This window comes from Corapipo altera, unplaced genomic scaffold (genome assembly GCF_003945725.1).
Source record: "Corapipo altera isolate COAL_440 unplaced genomic scaffold, ASM394572v1 104, whole genome shotgun sequence".
Classification (NCBI taxonomy): domain Eukaryota; kingdom Metazoa; phylum Chordata; class Aves; order Passeriformes; family Pipridae; genus Corapipo; species Corapipo altera.
Window position 1 is genome coordinate 6,195,650 of NW_020884920.1, and position 21,472 is coordinate 6,217,121.

The 21,472-nt window shown below is 44.4% G+C and overlaps 2 protein-coding genes across 5 annotated transcripts; one reads left to right on the top strand and one right to left on the bottom strand.

Annotated features, from left to right (window-relative positions):
- Positions 1–17: 17 nt before the first annotated feature.
- On the top strand, positions 18–1,217 carry FAHD1 (fumarylacetoacetate hydrolase domain containing 1). The gene has a single exon (XM_027656405.1). The coding sequence runs from the start codon at positions 92–94 to the stop codon at positions 761–763; it is 672 nt and encodes a 223-aa protein (XP_027512206.1). The 5' UTR covers positions 18–91; the 3' UTR covers positions 764–1,217.
- A 1,378-nt stretch (positions 1,218–2,595) lies between these two features.
- MEIOB (meiosis specific with OB domains) lies at positions 2,596–14,761 on the bottom strand. 4 transcript variants are annotated; one of them, XM_027656397.1, is made up of 15 exons: positions 14,497–14,761; positions 14,009–14,078; positions 12,850–12,925; positions 9,825–9,882; positions 9,216–9,347; positions 8,399–8,471; positions 7,835–8,030; positions 7,403–7,503; positions 5,771–5,823; positions 5,554–5,649; positions 5,089–5,190; positions 4,464–4,617; positions 3,915–4,098; positions 3,379–3,465; positions 2,596–3,089 (listed from the first exon to the last, which is right to left on the bottom strand). In XM_027656397.1, the coding sequence occupies exons 3-15, from the start codon at positions 12,916–12,918 to the stop codon at positions 2,979–2,981; spliced, it is 1,416 nt and encodes a 471-aa protein (XP_027512198.1). In that variant the 5' UTR covers positions 12,919–12,925; positions 14,009–14,078; positions 14,497–14,761; the 3' UTR covers positions 2,596–2,978. The 4 variants fall into 4 exon arrangements, with proteins under 4 accessions (XP_027512198.1, XP_027512197.1, XP_027512195.1 ...); XM_027656396.1 differs by having other exon boundaries at positions 12,850–12,941; XM_027656394.1 differs by having other exon boundaries at positions 12,850–12,931; positions 14,497–14,760.
- Between the last annotated feature and the right edge of the window lie 6,711 nt (positions 14,762–21,472).

A 21,472-nucleotide genomic window follows, 5' to 3' on the forward strand; every position in this document is an offset into this window, starting at 1 on the left:
TCGCCGACCCGGCCGAGGAGGCGGAGGAGCGGCCCGGCAAGGACAGCCCAAGGGCGGCCGCCTTGCTCCGGGAAGGAGACGCGCCGCGGCCATGGCCTCCTCCAGGCCCCTGTCCCGCTTCTGGGAGTGGGGCAGGAACATCGTGTGCGTGGGGCGCAACTACGCGGAGCACGCCAAGGAGATGGGCAACGCCCTGCCCACGGAGCCCCTCTTCTTCCTCAAGCCCTCCTCGGCCTACGTGCGCGAAGGGTCGCCCATCCTCCGGCCCTACTACTGCCGCAACCTGCACCACGAGGTGGAGCTGGGGGTGGTCATCGGCAAGAGGGCCCAGGCCGTGTCCCAGGAGGCTGCCATGGAGCACGTGGCGGGATATGCCCTGTGCCTGGACATGACGGCCAGGGACACGCAGGCAGAGTGCAAAAAGAACGGGCTGCCCTGGACCTTGGCCAAGGGCTTCGGCTCATCCTGCCCGGTCAGTGACTTTGTGCCCAAGGAGAAGATCCCAGACCCTCACAAGCTGCAGATCTGGCTCAAGGTGAACGGAAAGCTGAGGCAGGAGGGGGACACCTCCTCCATGATCTTCTCCATCCCTTATCTCATCAGCTACATCAGTCAAGTATTCCCCCTGGAAGAAGGGGACTTGATTCTGACGGGGTCTCCCAAAGGAACTGGGTCCGTGGAGGCCAACGATGAGATAGAGGCTGGGATCAAGGATGTGCTCTCCATGCGGTTTAAGGTGGCCCAGCAAACACGGGGATCCTAAACCAGGAGCCTGCCTGGGACGAGGCTCCTTGGGGAACGTCTGATGAACAAACACTTCCATGGCCCAAGTGCTCTGTGTGCTTCTCTCCTGTGATGATTTGAGCTTTGCCAATGTATTGCCTAAAAATAAAAATTCTTGATCAAACAAAGTGGTGATGGAGGAGGAACATGTGTAACAGTAAATCAAGAACTGCAGCTTCACAAGAAGTTTCTTGGGATGTTCTACAAAAGAAAGATGTTTGATTTTTTGATCAGTTTTACAATTCCTCCTGCATTTTCCAATGATTAAATGAGGATGGCTTTTCCTCCCGCTCCAAGGAGTGAATGCAGCAGGAAGTGTGCCAGATGCTTGGCAGATTGATTTTGTCCTAAGCTGATCTTTAAATATGTTCTAAAAGTGAAATAATACAAAAGATCGAGAATAAAGAGGCTCCTGGGTAAAGATCACCAGTAAACTTGTCTTTGCTTTTACTGATTTAAATCCAATTTTAATAAAAATGTAACTGCAGCAATTGCTTTTACTTAGACAATGCGGTGCAGCAGTTGGAGGTTTTAAGTATTTCCAGCTGCTCAAAGCCACGCTGTGGAACTTTCCCCAGTTCCAAACTCCAGCTGATCCAACACTCCCCACCAGTTTGCATGACAGCGAGTTCCCTTTCAATTCCGTGGAGCGACAGAGTAAGTTGTAAAATATAATTAAAAAAATCCTCCCCACACAAACATCAAAACTTACCATTTTCAAAGGTTGCACAGAACTGACTCGTTTCTAACAGAAACAGATGGGATAAGTTTTTTACATACGTGCAAGCACCACAGTTAAACACTTCCATTTACTGGAGTCACATCTTAATAACTGCTAGGAAAAGATTTGTTTTTAAAAGTGGGGAGTTTTACAGAGAAAATTCCTGTCTCCCAAAGTCAAGCACCTCTGTGAGAGCTGCATGGTCCAGGGTGCTGCACATCACACTGTGAAAAGAGAGCAGAATGTTGCAGAATTAAAATAGACATCAGGGTGAACGATTCTGGAAGAGGAAGGAGGGAATTAAGTTTCTGTCCTGTTTCCATTTCCTCGTGCCTGTCAAACATTCCCGTTTATGGTGACAGCAGCAATGCATCATGAGCAGTTTGGTCTCCAGCCCTGCATTGACAGCAGAGCCAAGCTGGGAATAAATTATTGGAAACATTCACTTCAGAATCTGAACTGTTATGGCTGGAAAATGTTGAATCATTTATTGCTACAACAGGGGTGCAGTGACCCAGCACTGGCAGCGTTTTTTGGGGTGGTTAGTCCTTGTTCCCACCCACGGGAGAAGGGGATGCAGTCCTGGTGGATTCTTGTCAGAATTCACTGTTTCTGTGCCTGTTTTCTCTGTGCCATGTTGCTTTAAGGGCAGGTGGGGCACGAGAGTGACCCGAGTTCCTTGGGCTGTCCTGGCATAACGAATCCCTTGCAAGAGGAGGGCTGTGGGATCTCCCACTGTTTGGAACAGGCTGAGTCCTGAGTCCCAGCGTGCTCAGGACTGGAGAATGCAGCAAATACACCAGTGGCAGGGGAAGCTAAGGACAGAAATAGATTAAAAATAGGGAAAAAATACACGAGAAAGGCAAAGTATACCTACCTGGGTTCTTTATGTCCAGTGAAGGACAGCTGCTTTGGTGAAGAAGAGTCCTTTCCTCTCTGCTGCTCACAGTCTCAGCTGATTGCTTGTCAGAGGGCACTGCTAGTTGATGACTGTTCTAATAAATAAGCCTTAGTCTGCCCCAAAGAGAGTCACCTCTTCTGTTGCCACAAGTTCCGTGTTTGGACTCACCAAGGTGCACCACAAACCCAGGCAGTGTTTCAAAGTGGGTCTTTATTTATTTAAACTAACACAAAAGTAGCAAGGCAATTAAAACACAGAAGTCAGCAGATCTGTCTTGACCTATTTGTCATTTCTGATGTTTTCAGAGATCTGAACTGAGTGAAGAAGCTCTTCACCCTCCTCGGAAGGGGTTGACTTTGGGAGAACTAACTTTTAAGCTGAGGCCCAAGTTACTTTCTGAAGTACAATCACCTGAAGAAGATCAACCCAGAAGCCCATTTACAGGTATTAGTAATGCAGATTCCTTCTTTACTGTCAGAACAGACTTGGCAAAACCTGACAACCAAAGAATTCCGCCTCTAATAACACAGGGAAGGAAGACTTTTTCCTAGATGTGGTTAATAGCATAATCTCTTATTTCCAGTCTCTTCCCAACAAGCTCTGACTGGCCTCTACAGGATCTGCCAGTTTGCAGGAAAGAAGATTCACTTTCATTCCGGTTCTCCAGTTGGGTGACAAAGTAACCTGGAAAAATAATTAGGGGTTTTTGTTTTCACTGCTGTACAGCACCTTGGCACAGATTATTTTCGGATGTCACACAGCACGATTGACAGATGGATCTGTATTTTCCACTATTTCCTGTGTGAGTGCACATTTATGCTGCATACCTGTCACTGCTGAAGAAAAACATTTGTTTTGTCCTGGAAACAGGGACAGAGGAGGGGGAGATGGGAGAGTGAGAACAGTTTTGCTAAGAAGGACAAGTTTAAAAGTGAAAAAGAGCCCCTGTTTTAAATTAAGACTAAATACTAACTTTGAAATAAATCTTGCTTCGTTCCAAAAGAAGTTGCCATTTCAGTGCAGTCTTCTGGTCATCTTCCAGCATGAGGAATTCATGGACCTGTTAACAGGACATCCCAGAAACTTCAGCATGTGGTTACAACATCTCCACAACAAAATGATGTTGAAAAGAGCATCTTACACATTTTTATACACTTCTAGGCTGTATTTTTCTATTTTAACATAGTGTTTGGTGTGCTAATGTACCAAGGCAGTCAAATTAGCCAGAATAAATTGAGAATCAAAGTTAGGGATTTCCAACCACATTCTCAGAAAAGTGTGGATTAAAATAAAGCAATATTTTGAATTGGGTGTTCACTCTTACATTTAACACAATTCTTATTAGCAGCTGCTCACTTTGGACTTGTTAAAAAGCTCTGTGTACGTCTCTACCTCCATGCAATTTTTTAAACTGTTGTACACACATACAAAGAACATTTACATACATTTGTAATTGTTATCAGGCTTCACAGCGCGGCTCAAATAACGACCTCATTCCTCCCTGCTTACCCTGCAGCCCAACGTCTCCTCAGCCACACAGTCAGACAGGTAACAGGAATGGAGAGTTCCCGTGTGATCTGTCACATCCACGAGGATGTCAAAGCTTGCAAAGGTTGACTTTGCCTCTGGAGAGACGTCGCTGCAGAAAGTGCAAGTGTTTGACGTTTCGTTCACCACGAACCGGCAGATCGAGCTGAAGCAGAAGAGGATAATTAATGCACATATGCAATTCCTCCTTGCTTGGAACGTTTTTCTAGACTGAGATTTCCCAAGAGGCTTTGTCCCTAACAAAAATGCCTCATCTTTTAAACTTTCAAGTCTGTCTGGGACAAAGTGGCCTCTTTTTTCTTGGCTCCAGGACCAGAAAGAGCAAGTCCTTCATGGAGCCAGCTCCTCTTCCTTGCTGCTTGTGGAAAGTCTACGCAGCAGAAATCCACATGGCATCCTCCAGAGGAGCTTTATTTCTTTTCCAGAAATGGACTAAAATAGTGTTCCACCTCATTTGGGTCAGGGAAGGAGGACAAGCAGTTTTTAATACAGTTTGAGGCAGTTGCTCACCATCTGTTGCGCATAACTTTGGATACATTATCATCAATGTCCAGGGTGGAAATGTAGCCATAAATAATGCCATAGACAGGGTCAGGTTTCCCATCACCCTGGAGAGCTTTTTCCTTCAGCTGTTCCACTGTATAAACATCAACTATAGTCTCCACTAAAATAAAAGACACGTTAAATGGGTCTGAGCAAGAAATAATTCAGAAGAACAACGGCAACAAAGGATCTGAAGGTAATAAAAAGGAGAGGATTTGATCTAAAGCATCAGAAAAGCCCCCCACTCCTTCCTGTTGAAAAACAAAAGGGAACTAAAGTCAGGAAACTATCTACTATTTAATCTTTGTATCCCTCAAAATGAGCTTTTGACAAAAAACTCTCCCTCTCCATTTTTCATATTTATTGAGGACAGAAAGAACACACCAGACAGGCTGCAGCTGGCACAGTCAACTGAAGGTACCTAATTAATAAAATAAGGGACAGCCCCAATAATATCATTCCAGATTTAAACACTGAGCCAGGCTGTACCTGGGCTTTGTTTCTCTGAACACACAGAGCAAGAATTCTTGCAGCTGCACTCTGAAACCACAGGATATAGTTAAATAAAATCAGTGTCTGCACCCATACTTACAGTTAATGGGTTCATTTGCCTGCTCCTTCATTCTGTCATGCAGAGCTCCTGACTGGGCACTGTCCTTGATGAAGCTGAAGAGAACATTTGCTTCTGCTGTCTCTGAAGATGTATTTTTAAAAATTATTAGAATGTGGTGCATGGAAAAAGAACAGCAGCATTATGTTTTACAACTTTGTGTTCTGGTAGCACCAACACGTTGTCTCTTGGAATCAGACAAGAGTTGCTTTTTTTAATTTTAACTGTTAGTTCTGCATTGAATATATGAAGAGTGTTTAGATAAATAAAATACAATAAAATAAATCAGGGTGGAAGCCAAAGGCATTGGTCATTACATATCAGACAAAAAGCAGAGATCTTTGTGAGACAAGCAAGCAGAAGAAATTAGACTTTCCAATAGAATAATTTGTGCATTATAGCCTATAATTATTATTAATACCAAAGCAATACTTCAGCAGCTCTTACCTGGGTTAGTTGTAATGATGGTTTTGGATATCACAGTTGCAGTCATACAGTTCCTGAACTTGTCAAAATTTATTCTCACATCTGATGCAAATATAACTGTGCACAAAAACCAAACAAACAAACAAACAACAAAAAAAAACCAAACCAAAAAACCTGTTACTGTAGAATAAGTATGACATTTAGAACTACAGAAAACACAAAAAACAGACTGTTATACCTGTTTCTTGAGGGATCCAACTCTGTGCCAGCTGGATGGATTCGTTATCCCAACTAAATTAAACAAAAGTGAATGTATCAAAACATTTTTGAAGGAGCACTCAAACTGTTTAGTACTTAACTACTAAATAATATAGTTAAAATGAAATTAGTCAAAGGGGATGTGACTCCTTTGTTACACACACATGCCAATGAAATGCCATGTGTATCCACAGCCAGGCAGGATGTTTTCTGGGCAAGTAACTTTTCTGTACAGTCTAACCCAGGCTCTATTTTATCCCATGCCAAGCAGGATAAAATAAATGATGAAATGCAAAATATACCTGGAAAAATGCTGTGTGTGTTTCAGAGCTGTGATAAAAGTAATTTCTCACTAAAGCAAGTCCCAGCTGACACGTTTGTCAGCTGAGCCTGTGCTGGGGGCCAGGCTGATTGCTCAGAGCCCTTGGCCAGATGTTCAGCCACTTTCCAACACTGGAATCTTTGTAGCTGCGTGTGATGAGACTGGAGTGAGGTCAGTGGTGTCCCTCAAAATGGTAATTTCGTGCTTAGGTCCCTTGATAAAATCTCATTCAGTTCCTCCTAAATTTGGCTGGCAAAGACGCTGCCAAAGCACGGATTTGTTCTGGTGGGTTTTTTGCTTAATCCTTGGAAAAAGATTTAAGATACTTTATTTCCATCTAACATTGCTCAGCCACCTCTTCACTGATGGGCTCTGAAATCCCTTCTCTACAACGCTGTTGCTCAAGTACCAGCTCTGAAACAAGGCTGTTGGAGGTGCTGCTCCAAATGAACACTGGTGGCAGCCCAAGGGCTGGAAGACTTCACACTGTAGATGTTTGTTTTGTGTTTGTGAGTATAAACTGTGTGAAACATCCCACTGGTGGCAATACAGCTCATAGCTCACACAGTGCAGTGCTGTCTTTCTCCTTCTCTCGGGGGAACAAAGGTCATTTAGGTCATTTTTCAACCAGCAAACCCAGTGCCAGTGAATCCCCACACCCCTATATGTCCTTGCACATAGATAAGGCACAAGTTTATGGAACAGACTATGGGCAAAATACAAATGTTCCTCTTAAATAAGTTACTGATTACATGCACAAATGGTATGGATATAGTTGTGTTTGTAAACGGGACAGAGCTTGAAAATAAGGCCAAAGTTGTATCAAAATGTTTCTGCGTTATTTTAAACGTTTAAAAACTGTTCCAACCTATTTCCATTCCACTTGTTAATTCTGCTCGCCTTTAAACACCAAGCACGTTCCTCTTTCCCCTCCCCAGATCGTGGAAGGAACATACAGCCTTTGCAGCTGGTTTTAAAGGCCATTTCCTGAATTAGTTCAAATGTCCACATTAAAAAAAGGAACTATTTGGAGCTAAGCTTCATTTTGCCATTTGTGAGCCAGCAGGCTGTCAGCAAGCCATAAAACTACACAATATATGTAAGGCCACTCTAATGCATCTCTTTTGTAAGTCTCTTTTCAGTCTACACTGCTGCCTCATCACAGTTGCCTCCCAAATAACAATGCATTTAAATTAAAAACCAGTGTTATAGCAGGTGTGTGTTACAGTCAATTTATGTACCTACTCTTGCATTAATTTGTGTCTTTTAGTGAATGAGAAACCATTTTACCATACTATTGGAAAAGACCTCTCTGTTTCATCGTACAGCTTCACTTCACACCTCTGGCCTTTCCTTTTGTCTGCAGTCATAAAGTACTTTGGCTCCCCAACCTTTAAAAAGAAAAAGAAGCAGTCACTTCTCCTCTACTAAGTGTTTAGGAGAATAAAAGTAACAACCTAGAAAATAGAAGAGTTAGAAAAATGGGAAAAAAACCCTCTGTAGACTACTAAAAAATGAGACCACTGAATTTCCCCCCTTGTGTTGTTGATAAAAATCCCAAAGGGGGTGTGTGTGGTTATTGTCACTCAGCTGAAGTGGCTCCAGCCTGACCAAACCACCCCACTGAGTCCTGTCTGCTACGAGGCCCAAAATCCATGTTAGCAATGAAGTTACTGCTGGTACAGTAGAGAATTACTGCCCTGTTGGGGCTCCTTGACTTACTGACATCACAGCTGCGAGCACGTTGAGGATCCTTCCGTTGAGGCTTTGTCCATTTGCAACGATATCCCCCAGGGAATAATAATCCTGAGGGTCCTTGACAGGCAGGTGCAGCAGAGGAAGGAGCCTGGTGTCCGTTTCGTAGCACAGAGAGGTTTTGACCACTGAGTGATTTTCACTGAGCAGTAACTTGTAGCAACTGGAGAGTGTGCACAGAACAAATCCCATCATCAGCATCGCACTCACCAGTGGATCAACAGGGCAAAATGTTAATTCTTGTGAGAAAACAACTTCATTCCTTTATTGTTTTCTCTCGAGAAAGAGAAAATCTGAGTAGACTTTACTCAAAGAATGAAATTTACTCTGTTTAGTTACAAAGAGCATAATTACTTTATCACCATATACTGAGAAATACATTCCCCTTTGAGATTATTTGACCAGACATGAACACAGGGAGGAAGGCACAGCTACACAAGAAGACTAACCCCAAATATTTCTGCCACTGGCTGGCAACTAAACAAGTGTTAACTTTGATCTTTCTGGAAAAAACTACCACTCTAAATTTACCTAGGAGTTGCAGGGTTGAATTTTTCTTCCCTTTCTGCTTCCTTTGACTGAATTAAAGGGTTTTCGATTGCAACTAAAAGAAAACATCGATAAGCAACGTTAGTAATGGTAGAAAATTGCTTATAGGTACAGAGAAAGAGAGATTACTCTAAAAATTGTTGTTTTCAAGGTTGGTTTGGAAAGGAAAAGGTGTGTGAAAGAACTACTGCCAAATGTTTTCATGCTGAAAACCCACATCTGTCCAGACAGCTCAAGTTATGGCCCAAGTCCCCCACGAGTCCTCAAGCCACGCAGTGGAAACACAACAGCCCTGAGTTTTCGTGTGTGTGCTCTGCAGGGCCACGAGTTTTACCCAAACAACCGTGGGCAGCAAAGGCTTTCTATGAATTTAACGAGATAAAAGCACATCCTGTAAATAAAGACAAGATTTTTGTGGTGGTTTTATGAACAATCGTAGTCATATCTGTAACCAAGGGAGGACAAACACCAAACTACTTTAAAGAGTTTGTTTTTAATCATTTATAGGAAGTCAGTATAATGTAAGACTTTAGATTGGTTAACTACAGTTCACTGCAGCCAGTTCTGAGTGGCTGCACTCAGTGGGTTTGTGTCTGGTCTTTTTGTTGACATATTTACTGGTTTTGAGTTTAAATCCTCGGAATCTTGTTCCTTTCCTCTTTATACTTTACGTAACTGAACAATTTGTTTCCAATTAGACTGTTTTCTGAGTCCTCAGAGAAAAATACAGCAAAGCCACCAACACAAAACACTGGTTTACAAGCAAACAGAAACGTGGCAAGAATAAACTCTGACTTACCACAGTCCCCAACCCTGAAGCTTTCTGAGAGGGATCTGATATACTCCTCTCTGCCCCAGGACTGCACGTTTATGAAATAAGTTGGTGAATCACGGATGGTAAAATTGAAGGTGTATCTTTCCGACCCAATGTCTGCAAAACCAAACAGCACTGTTACAATTCTTAGCACAGCTCCATTTATAACTGGAATATAGGTATAAAAACTGCTGTTTCGATGCTCTCCCGGGTTTTGCCATGAGTTTCCTCCCGCTAGAGGTCAGCAGGCTGTGCAGGAACACCCTGGTGTTCGGGAATGGGCTACACCACCCCATCCACCTGATCCCTTCCAGCAGCATTTATGGAAGGATGGGTTCACAGTGGTACCAACTTCAGAGCCTCAAACACTTCCACGATGGAGCTTTTCCAATTTCTAATTGATAAGGTTTAGCCACACTAATGCTGCTCTTTCATCCTGGTTCTCAAACACACGCCATTTTTGTGTGTGTGCATTTCTGTTCTGTACATTTTACACTGGGGAGTCTGTTTATCATTTAAATATTGATTTCAGCCATCTATGCCAAATTATACCATTTAAGCAAACGAAGTAAAAAGAGTTAAAAGGGACTGTACTTTTTCGGTCTGGAAAGCTTCTGACATCTGTTTTCCCAATAACCACACCGATTACATTCTGAAAAATAAAGAGATTATAGAATACAAGGATTAAAGACAGATGTATATGATGAATTAGATTTCATGGAATTATACTCCACTGATGATAATAAACATATTTCTGACTGGTAATCATTTTAATCTATTTATTCCACGGTACCATATGAAAACTAAAACATAAACAGACGAGTTTACTTTAAGAAAAAATAGCCACTAATAAAAATATTAAAAGAAATACATCTGTTTCTGTTTGCAAAGACAATGGGAGGACAAAAGTTCACCTCAAGCAGTCACAATTTTGGCTGTTCTACAGCAATCTCTCCTCAGGTAGGCAGCAATGTTGTTGTTTCATGCTCTCTGCACAGGTCTCAGATCTCCTTAAATGCACCATGAAAAGTCTGGACAGGATTTATTTTCCAGTTAAGCATCCAAGGTTTCCCTGGCTGTCAGCACCACGAGACACACGTGTGCACCTATGGGGAGGGCAGTTACCCTCCTCCTGTAAGCAACCCCAATTTCTACAGGTGCCTCTTTCTGCCTGTCTTTCAACTCACTCAAAGGCAGCTGAGGTGAGGAACTGTCTTGGTGACTGAAACCAAAATCAGTCTTGTTCTGCTTTGCTAAACCTGTGTTTATTATGTAAAAGCACCCTGGTCTTAATTATCAAACAAAGCTACTGGGAGCAAACACACCCGTGAAGATATATAGAGATATATATTAATAATAGGGAGCTGTGTGGTGGATTTTAGGTTTTTTAAAGCAGGCAGTCCTCAGTGAGAGAGAAGTGTTGCAGTGCTGGTTTGGGATTTAAGAGGTAAGCAATGAAAACTGGAATGGAATAAGGACAGGAAGGAGAGACTGACAGTGCAGCACTGCCAGGGTCCTTCAAAACGTGAAGCACCCCCTGTGACTTCCACTTCACATGGAAACCTGGAATGGTTTGGGATGGAGGGACCCTCAGGACCATTTTGTTCCACCCCCTGCCATGGGCAAGGACACCTTCCACTATCCCAGGTTGCTCCAAGCCCCATCCAGCCTGGCCTTGGACACTTCCACGGGTGGGGCAGCCACAGCTTCTCCACTCGAGCCCTTCTCTCAGTACTGCCTGTGTCATTCCAGCAGAATCCCAGAGTCAGCCAGCAAGGGCAGGAGAACAATTTAATAATCCCCCCAGGATTAATTTTATACCTATTCACAAAGCAATGTGACCTGCCTGACTTCACTGCAGCAGTATTGACTCAAAACTCAGCCGTGCAGTTCCCGGTTCCCTTGGAATCACTAGATGGAGCAAGGGAACTGCCTTATCCTGCAGTGACGGGCACTCAGGAAGAGGACGCCGTGTACAGCAGTGCAGTACCCGAGTCAGGGCATCTTCTGATGGAAGACTTTCTGCCCACAGCATGCAGTGATTTAGGTCACGATTTTATTTTTCTATTTTTGATTTTGTTTCTTTAAAAAATGCTTATCAGTTAAATCAGAGTGCGTTCCCTGCATCTCACCACCAGTCAAAAGAAGTGACATTTAGGATGGCTCCCCACAGGAATTAAGCTGATGTAAATCTGCAGTTTCCAAAGGAAATCTGCCTGTCCCTGCTGGAAATTCATTCCCCTCTCTGTCTCTGACACCAGGCCTGCACAGTGAGCTGGCAGAGGGAAGTGATCTGGCTGGAAACTATTTTGGAGGGAGGGGGAAGGAAAACTTCCAGAGATCATTTCCTTGATCAGCTTATTGTGCAACAAGCCAAGCACTAATTTCACCAAGGGAGGAGGAGCAGAACACAGACCTTTGGAAGCGAGTCGTGCTGCCTCTTTTGACAGAGCATTGCTTGGGGCTGCTCAACCAAATCCTGAGCCACACCACGGACACACTGCAAGTGTTTGTGCTTTAATCTATTTCACTTTTAAAAATAAGCAGCAAACTAATAAACATTTTGATGCTTTAAGTTATGTTTTAACATCCTGAACACACACTGATGGTTCTATGGTGAATTGCTGTTTTATAAAAATACTTCCATTACTGTATGTTACTAACTGGAATACTCAAGATGAGTTTTATTTATAAATAAAAGCTTTTAACTGAGCTAGTGGATTGTTATTTGAGAGTAACTGTCAATGACAATAAATTTGCTTTGCTGGAGAAGGGGAGTTTATGAAAAGATGGAAAAAAATATACAATATCACTGGGATATAGAACTGCTTCTCTCAGATCATCCCTTTTCTGTGATTTCTCTTTCAGTTGTTTAAAATAAAATAATAATAATTTAAAAAAAAAAAAAAAGTGAAATTTTGCCCCTCCCAAATAAAAAGTTGTGGAAACAGGAAAACTTGTTTTCACTGTCTTCAGGAGCAACCTGGTCTAGTGGAAGGTGTTCCTGCCCATGGCAGGGCAGTGGAATGAGATGAGCTTTAAGGTCTCTTCCAAGCTAACTGTGATTTTATGTCCCTTCCAAGCCAAACCTCCTTTTTATTGCAAAGAAACAGAAACAATCCTATCTGACATGCAACTGGGAGACTTTTATCCAGGTAAAACACCTCTCACCAAGAGTTTTGTGTGAATAAAGCTCTTGTTTTATGAGCTCAGAGGGACTGAGCACACCAGGAGCGGGCCCTACGCTCATAGGTGTGGGGAAGGACTGTTGAGGGTCCCAGATACATTGTGGCTGCAGGGAGCTGACTCTGGGATGCCTTTACTAATGTCTTCACTAACTCAGCATCCGTTTAAAGTGCTACAAAGAAGCCTCTGACGCTCAGACATTGAACTGCCCAGTCGATATCTGTAGTTGTGGTACCCGCAGACTGTGGACAACAACAGCATCAATTTTCATTTTGCTGGTTTGCACACAAAGAAGGGAAGGTCCTTTCTGTCTGACAATTACACTAATGCTCTTAGTACCTAAATCCATGGCAATTACATAATTTTGCAGTAATATAATACAGTCAGATACTGTTTCATCTCAGAACAAAAGGACCATGTCTATGAGACTTACAGGACGAGCAAGGTTTGGATGCAGATCTGAAAGTGCAACAAAGTCCCGTGCTGAACTAGAATAAGCCATTCTTTATCTGAAACTGGAGAAAACTAATTTAGATTTTTTAAAAATCTAAACAAATCACTTCAGACTATTCACAGCGAGAATAAAAAGTTATTTTTTATCACAAATGTTTTGACCTAATAGCATCTGTTTTCAATAAAAGGCATTTCAAGCCATCTGAAGTAGACAAGTCTTTATTGTTTGGGTTTGGCGATGGAAGTTATGAATTTTACTGTGACTACTCTACCTATGCTTCTCAAATAAAAGTCTGTGATTTTTATTTATTACTCATCATTAAATGACTCTATTAGCACCAGTCTCTGAAAAATATTTACCCTCCTTCTCTCTGGGAAGTCCAACTGAATTTAATGAGGCAGCTCATATAAAAAAGGCAATTTATATGGGAGGAAAGAAAAGCACTGGGTTGCAAAGCACCTTAATTGAGGTTTTGGACTTAATATTAAACTACTTTAAAATGTGAGTTTATTCCTTCCTTAAAGTAAAAAAAAGTTCTGAATTTATTAAAATAAAATTTGTGAAAATTAGTTCTTTCCATGTCACCCAGTCCTGTGAGCACTCAGGTCCTCTCTAGTGATGCCAAAGTGGGGCTTTGTTAGCCCCTCTGAATGCCTCTTATTATCTCATGGGTACCTCAGAGACTTTTAGATATTTAACAAATAGTTGTCAGATTCTACTTTTCTTTGTAAAAGGAACCATCCTGTTGTCCAAATCTTAATAACATTTAATAGAGGAGAACTGCTGGATGCTTGTTCAATGTTTATAACAAAGTCCTGAGGGGCTTTTGCAGTCCTTATACCTGGCACCTTGTGTGAGAATTGTTAACCATTTCATCAGGCAATAGGGTAAAGGTCTGTTGAACTAGAGAAGAAATAGTCTACATTTTAAAAAAAGTAAGCAGTGACCTGAGAACAAAGTGATTTCTCTAAGAGAGCATTTCAAACTACACTCTCACAGAGAGACAGCCCAAATTTGCCTTAGAGAAACCACTGAACAGTAGGTCCCTTAAACCTGTTCCCACACCATTAGATGGAAAGATTTACATTTTCTTCTGCAGAAACCTCAGCATCCCCCCAAGGCATGGCAATATCCTTACCTCCAAAGAAGTTAAATATTGTTCAGTGGCCACACCTCACACCAGCTGAGTTGGGTCAGAGGAACCAGCACTGGGAACACAGGGATGGGAGGAAAATTAAAAAGGTCATTTAGGACTTAAAATGCCCCCCTACAGGGGATGCTACAGCAGGAGCTGCCCCCATCACAAACCCCTCAGGGACCCCTCAGCACATCATGTACCCCCCCACAGATCCCTCAGCTACCTCATGGACCCCTCAGCCCATCACATACCCCCTCAGTTACCCCACAGTCCCTCACAGATCGCTCGTGGACCCCTCAGTCCATCATAGAGTCATAGAATCAGCTGGGTTGGAAGGGACTTCTGAGATCATGAAGTCCAACCCTTGATCCACTACTGCCGTGGTTCCCAGCCCATGGCACTGATGCCACATTTAGTCTCATCTTAAAAACCTCCAGGGACGGAGAATCCACCACTTCCCTGGGCAGCCCATTCCAATGCCTGATTACCTTTTCTGTACAGAATTTCTTCCTATACCCCCTCAAGCCCCTCACGGACCCTCAGTGCCCCTCGCAGACCCCTCAGGTACGTGAAGGAGACAAAATGGCGCCAGCGCAGCGGCGGGAAAAGGGCTCCGCAGCCCTGGCTGTGTGGGAGCATCCCCAGGGCCAGTGCGGCACGAGGGGAGAGGTTTCCCAAACCACCGATGGCATTCCTGCACTCAGCAGGATCACCAGTGGATCTCAAGGAGGTAACAGCAGGGTTAGATGGGAAATTGGGAAGGAATCCTTCCCTGGAAGGGTGGGGAGGCCCTGGCACAGGTTGCCCAGAGAAGCTGTGGCTGCCCCATCCCTGGAAGTGTCCAAGGCCAGGTTGGACAGGGCTTGGAGCAACCTGGTCCAGTGGAAGGTGTCCCTGCCCATGGCAGGGGGTGGATTAACTGACCTTTAAGGTCCCTTCCAACCCAAACCATTCTGTGATTCCGCGACTCAAAGCCAACAAAGCACCAGTCCAGGAGTCTGAAGTCCGGTTTGTTCTACAATCATAAATGCGCACCTGCAAGACAAAGCAAATTCCAGAAATCTTTGGAGAAACCATTCCCTACTTTCTTTTTCCCCTTTTTTTTTTTTTCACTAGCTCTAGGGGAAAAAAAATTGCAGCCTGTGTTTTATAAGTGAGTTAAAATTCATCGTTTAAGATATTATTTGTATTGATTTGCACCCAGCAATCCCTGAGTTTTCAGGCCCTGAAAGGAGCTGGATCAAGCCATTTTGTCAATTTATATTGCATATAAAATCATTTTTTTATAAAATCAATACCCTTCACTTCTGCATCATGAAAAACTTTACTCCTGATGAGTAATTTTATAACCTCAAGGTCGTGGCTATTGAAGTTTTTAGTGTAGCCTGACAAATTCTCTGTGTTGACTCTGTATTACAGGACCTTTCATTTCTTCAATTAAACAGCTGAAAACGGACACCACCTGTGCTCTCGTATTTATTGTGTCTCTAAAGTCCGTGATAATTATCCTGTGCTGATGACAAACATCATGCCAGGGAACTGACAGCCTGGGGTGAAGGGGGGGATTAGGTCACCTTTTATACGGTACCATCCATGGATCTAACTCTGTTCCATAAGTCTGAAGTCTCCAGTAAACAGAATATGGCATTTTTTGTTAGTTATGTTGTTTTAGTTATCTCAATCCGATGGACAAGCAGAATATAATGACCATGGTGATGTGCTCCTAGTCCAGTGGGAAGGAGAACGTGTGCACTGGCTGGAAAATGCTGGCAAAGGTACAAGTCTTGTTCTTCCAGCCACGACTGCACAGTAAACCAGGAAAACAAACCTGAAATGAGACCTGTAGGGTGTCCTCTGCTGCAGAAGGTGATAAATCAGGATCACGGCCCACAGACTTGCAGGTTTTGAGCTTGTCCACCATCTCAGCAAGGTTTTGGTGGGACATAAGCACCTGCTCCAGTGGGGCCTTGCAGAACCGAGCCGGGATCTTGTGCTGCCACCATGGTCAGCACTTCCATTAGGTTCAGGTTGAGCTGCTTTTCTCCCACAGGCACAAAGGGCAGGTGAAACCCGACGCCGCCGTGTCCCGTCCAGGGCCGCGGGCTTTGTTCCATTTCAAAGCCACCAGAACAAGAATCCTGTTGTGTGTCCCCACGGCCTCACTAGACAGCTAATGATCGAGGGGGTTTGCTTTGTGGGTTAGCTCCACTCCTGTTTTCAATGTACATTTTGAAGAAAAAGCTTTCCCATGATAGCTCCTGCTGGGGAGACGTTATCAGGGCCATCGTGACAGGATGCACAAAGGCAGTGGACGTGAGACCAGAGCTCTTTCCCTCCGAGATGTGATCAGATGCTCCATTTCTAACTTGCAGGTACTGAGCCAAGAACTCATTTGATGGACGTACCTGTCTCAGGTGTCGCTGTGAATTCTGCCATTCACACATGGCACTTCGGGGCATGGTCAGGGATTTGGACTCCTTTGGGTTACTGTAAAAAAATAACATCTTTTTTTGGTGCTCACAACAAACAAGTGTGTAACTTGACTTTATCCCACTGATTTACAGCGTCAACTGATTCTCCCTGTTAGCAACTTTTATCACAAACAAATGTTGCTCAATTTGTACTCAGCTTTACTCAAGTTTTCCTCCTCAAATGACCTCAAAGTGATCTCTCAAAGAAATCAGCATCGTTATCTGCCTTTGACAACTGGAAAAACAGAGGTAAGAGAAAGGCCACAAGCAGTTTCCTGAGGTCCATGTGCTAAACAGGTCCTGCTCCCCTCTCAAGCACCGTCCCCCGTGGGAGAGCAACAGTATAAATTCAGTATTTTTCTGATCTAGTGCTTGATCCCTGAAAGCTCTGAGTGGTTTTAACTCTCCAGCACTTCAGCAGCACTTAGCACTCTGTTGGATTCAATCTGTGATTGGCAGAGACTTCCCATCCACTGCTGCAAATTGCCCAGTCCCTGCTAATTAGGCCTTCATGAATAGATTTATTTAAATTACACTCATTGGCATGGTCAAATGCCATTTTGTAATTCACTTTAGCAATTTGTTATGCGACCATCAGGGTTTGCATTCAGGGGAAGAGAGTCCAGCGCTAGCAGAGACATTTCAGAAATCATTTTCTAAAGGATCTTCAAAACCAGAGCAATATAAAAATATTTGCTCTGCAAGTTTTCTGCTGCCCGCAGCGTTTACTGAGAGGGCTCATTGAATATTTATACATTCTTAGGACTCAGAGAATTGGTAAAATGGAAAGGGCAGACCTATAATTTTATGTAATTGGCTTGACTGAATGCATTAAAAGCAGCAAATTGTTGAAGGTATTCAGTGTTCAGTGGCTTTGGCTGATACCTGAATGGCTGAGCCTCGGGAGCGGTGATGGAGTAATGATGGACATCCTCAGGAGCAGCAGTGCAGGTGCAGCCAACAGGTGCTCAGTGTGGTCACGGACATTGAAGCTAAGTTTTTCCCTGTCACCTCAGTGAGTGTTTGTTCAGCTCTCACTTCCCCCCATCCTGGTCCCAGCACTGGATTCATCCCAGCGCTGTTCCAGTGGGATTTCCTCGCTCCGAGCAGCTCCACGACCTCCTGCAGCATGGAAAAACGCAACAACCCAGAGCCTTAGTTTAAAATTAATGTGAACTGTGGCTGGTTCCCACCCCATCTGGGCTAATTCTGACTGCTCTGGGCCAGGGGAGGTGCCAAGACCCGAGGCTGGTGTATCCACATGAGCCCACAGAGAGCTCAAACCCCAAACACGTGCGTGAGCCAACAGGACCACGTGCCAAGGGCTCTCTCTGCACAAGAAAAGCCCCACTCCTGGCAAAGACCAAAAAAAAAAAAAAAAACCCAACACTTTTTTAAAGGTGTAAATCTATGTTGGCCATGTCAGCCCTGCTCTTTCCAGCTGCCCAGGAAGGACAGCATTTTGAAACAACAAATTGTTGTCTCAAGACAACAAAATCTCCCCGTTCTCTCTGGTGAGTTCAGGTGAAGCTGCTTAAAACCAGACCTGGCCTTCCCCACAAACCTGAGAGGAACAGGAGCCCCTACACCAAAATCAGGTCCCCTCAGGTGATCATTGCAGAATTACTTCAAGAAATAATCACCAAAACTGAAATCTAAAATCTTTTGGATCGTCACTAAGCAGACAATAATTAGCAGTGAAAAATTAGTAAATAAACATATCCCAGAACTAACCCTCCTGTGTAATTTTCATAGCAAAAATTGAGAATAAGGTGCCCATATAGGAGAACTCACTGCTTGAAAACACTGACACAAGGCTTTTTTCTTCAATTCTCTTGCTTTTTTGCAGCTCAGGCTTTGATTTCCCAAGATTTTAAATCTGCTGTTTAACTCGCCTGAAGCTACAGAGATAGAAAGTGCTTCTCTTTGGAGCCTTCAGGCTACAGAGAATAACTTTTCCTGCACATAATTTCAAACTAATTTAAGTGACATCAGTGAAGTCACTCGGATTTTCATCACTTTCCCCAAGACCAGAATTTCCTCCTCCCTCTCTGAGCAAACAAGTGATGAATATTTTCCAACAAAACATCATGAATTAAAACATGCAACAATTAAAAATAGTTTTAGTGACAGCTCCATGACACTGAGGAATAATGCTTTGAGGGGGGAAAAAAGAAGATATTTAGCATTGTTGGCTGCCATTCAGACATTTCCTGCTTTTCAAGTCAATGAAACCAAACCCAAATTATATCTGGATTTCAGTTTGGGACACATGATACTGAGCAGCACCAGTCAGGACACACAGGATAAGTGTCTTCCAGTGACAAAGTTGGGAAAAACCCTTCCAGCCTTCAGTTGCTCCAGTTTCCAACCACAGCTAAAACTTGACCCCTGCATGAGCAGTTCATAAGGAGGAAAACTTGGGATATCATTCCTAAAGACCCATGGGGATGGCTGTAAAAGAAAACTGGGATCTTAAAGCGAATACAATCATTCCTCCACCGCAGAATCCAGTGAACTGAGCACCAGTGGAGTCCAAAGAGCCCGTCCAAGCCAAACTTCCCAGCACAAACACACCTCTGATCTCGTGCTGAGTGTTTGGCCCTGGCGTGGCGGTGGCGAAGCTCCCGCTGCTCAGAGAGCCAGGCCCACATCCAGCCCTTCCAAGGAAACCACATGTCAACATTCCCAGAGCCCACCTGTCAGGCAGCTCGTTAGGGAACGCTGCAGACCCACAGTGACATTTGGAGTTCTTATCCCTTAGAAAAACAAAACCTCCCCCCAAAGCCTGTTCAAAGTGCAAAGGTACGAGGCCCGAGCAAAACGGGACTCGATCATGACATTTTCCCTTAAGAAAATGAACACTAGAGGTCTATCTAGCAACTTGTCCCGGAAATACATATCCCTGGGATAAAATATTACAGACCTCTGCACGCTGTACACCTCTAACTACATCCAGACTCACAGGCTTGGCAATGTGCTTCGTGTCTAACAAGGGTTTCTTCTATTTTTTGGAATTTGTTCTTGTCTTGCTCCACATTAGTATTTCCTTTCTGGAGCTTGTCCATGTGATTGCTGTCCTGATCCACGGGGCTCACTCGTGCACTGAACTACCCAGTTATGGAATGAAAGGGGAAATGGGCATCTGCATGTGCTGGAGGCCAAATGTGCCCCTGCTGGAGCTCTGCTGCAGCCAGGACAGTTCCATTAAGGGTTCCATTGAGGGCAGGAGCAGAGGAGCAGATGGAAACCCCTCCAGCTCAGGATCCCATATCTCGTGGATAAATCATGGAATGGTTTGGGTTGGAAGGGATCTTAGAGATCATCCAGTTACAAACCTCCCAGGGAAACCTTCTACTAGACCAATCCTAGACCAACTTTCCACCCATCAAACCTGGCTTTGGACACTTCCAGGGATGAGGCAGCCACAAATCCATGGCTTCAAAGAGGCAGCAGGGAACTGGGCTGGGATGCAAGTGATGGGTTTGTGACTTCCAGCCTTCAAGACTGATTCCCTTCCAAAGTGTCTCCCAACTAATAGCAACAGGGTGACTTCATTACCTGCACCTCACACTTTCCTCTTCGCATCTTCCACACTCAGACTCTGGAGGATCTTTCTACAAATTCCCACTGAGTATTTATGCACAACACAAAACAGTCTTTGATTGAGATTTTTAGCTTTATCACTCTTAAAACGATAAAGTCTTCCAATTTCTGTGAGTTTGTTCCTCCCCCTTCCCTGCTCTTAACACTAGAAATAAGACATAGCCTGTTTCAGTCTCCCCACTGCCACCTTCTCCAGCAAATCCCCAGGTCCCCTTTTGAAGGCTCCTGTCTCAGCCAGACTCAGTGGAAACAGGGAAGGAGCACAGAGGGAAAGCCAAAGGGAAACTCAAGGCACAAAAGTCAAGTCAGATGAAAGCACAGCTCCAGCAAAAAGGGTGGGTAAGCACAGAACTTCTCCCCAGGAGTCACCGGGACGGCTCATGTGCTTCCCCCTGAGCACATGTGCAGGGCTGTGCTGAACCCAGGCCAAGTGCAGCTCTCTCTGAGTGCGGCCGGATCCTGTAGCACCGAGCCCCGTCACTGAGTAACATTCATTCACAGCCGCGGGCTCTGCAGAGGGGCTGCCAAGCCCTGGCCCCGGAGGAGTTTTCGTGAGCGAGCAGCCAGAGCACAGCTCCATATGGCAGCGCCGGCTCCTCACTCAGCAGCTCTCCCGCTGCCAGCTCCGCGGTGGAAACGGCCCCGCGCAGCAGAAATGTTCCAGCTCAACCTTCGTGCTGCAATTACCTTGAAAAAACTTGCCAGAGAAATTCCTGAAAATTCTTCCCGGGAGTTTCTTGCTGCCTGTCTGACCGGGGTGGTCCAGGTTGCAGCAGCAAAGCTCCCCCAGGGCAGCACCCAAGCCATTCCCAGGTGAAGGTGTCTCCTAAAGGGTGTCCAGCCTTAGCGTCCAACTCCTCAGAGCACTGGCACATCCCAAGGCTGCCACAGAGGCAATGGAGTAGCAGGAAAAGCCTCTTAATGCTCCTCTTCAGGCAACCTGGCTCTAATACAGAGCTTAAGCTTGTGCAGGGACACATCCCTGAACCCTTCCCAGATAATGCTGCCACGGGACAGATTTAGGAAGGGTGTAAGGGTGGTTGGGACAGCAATGGATGCCTTGTGCCACTGTGCAGCTGTTGTGCATTAACAACCTCTCTTCAAGACAGTGAAAATTGGGCAGAGCTGAACAGGAAACCTCCCTTCTCGGGACTCTTGATTCCTCACCTCAGTAGTTTTTCTTCCGTTAAAATGCACAAGGCAAGATGCAATCCCTCAGTCACAGGGGCTGCCCTTCACAGTGCCACCATTCATCCCCACCCACCCGGGACTGGTGCCACCAAAGGGTGAGTACACCCAGAGGCTCTTCCCAAGGGCTGACAGCAGCAACCACAGCAAGCAAACCCTTGCTACAGCAGAGACACTGTGTAGGAACCCTACCAGCCCC

What these genes read in the sequence shown, in the direction of transcription:
- MEIOB (XM_027656397.1), bottom strand. Translation starts at nt 12,918, where the DNA reads ATGGCTTATTCTAGTTCAGCACGGGACTTTGTTGCACTTTCAGATCTG. An exon ending in TGCTCGCAGCTGTGATGTCA is followed by an intron (nt 7,504 to 7,834) that starts GTAAGTCAAGGA and finishes TTCTTTTTAAAG; the next exon opens with GTTGGGGAGCCAAAGTACTT. An exon ending in AGGAGACGTTGGGCTGCAGG is followed by an intron (nt 3,466 to 3,914) that starts GTAAGCAGGGAG and finishes TCCTGTTAACAG; the next exon opens with GTCCATGAATTCCTCATGCT.
- FAHD1 (XM_027656405.1), top strand. Translation starts at nt 92, where the DNA reads ATGGCCTCCTCCAGGCCCCTGTCCCGCTTCTGGGAGTGGGGCAGGAAC.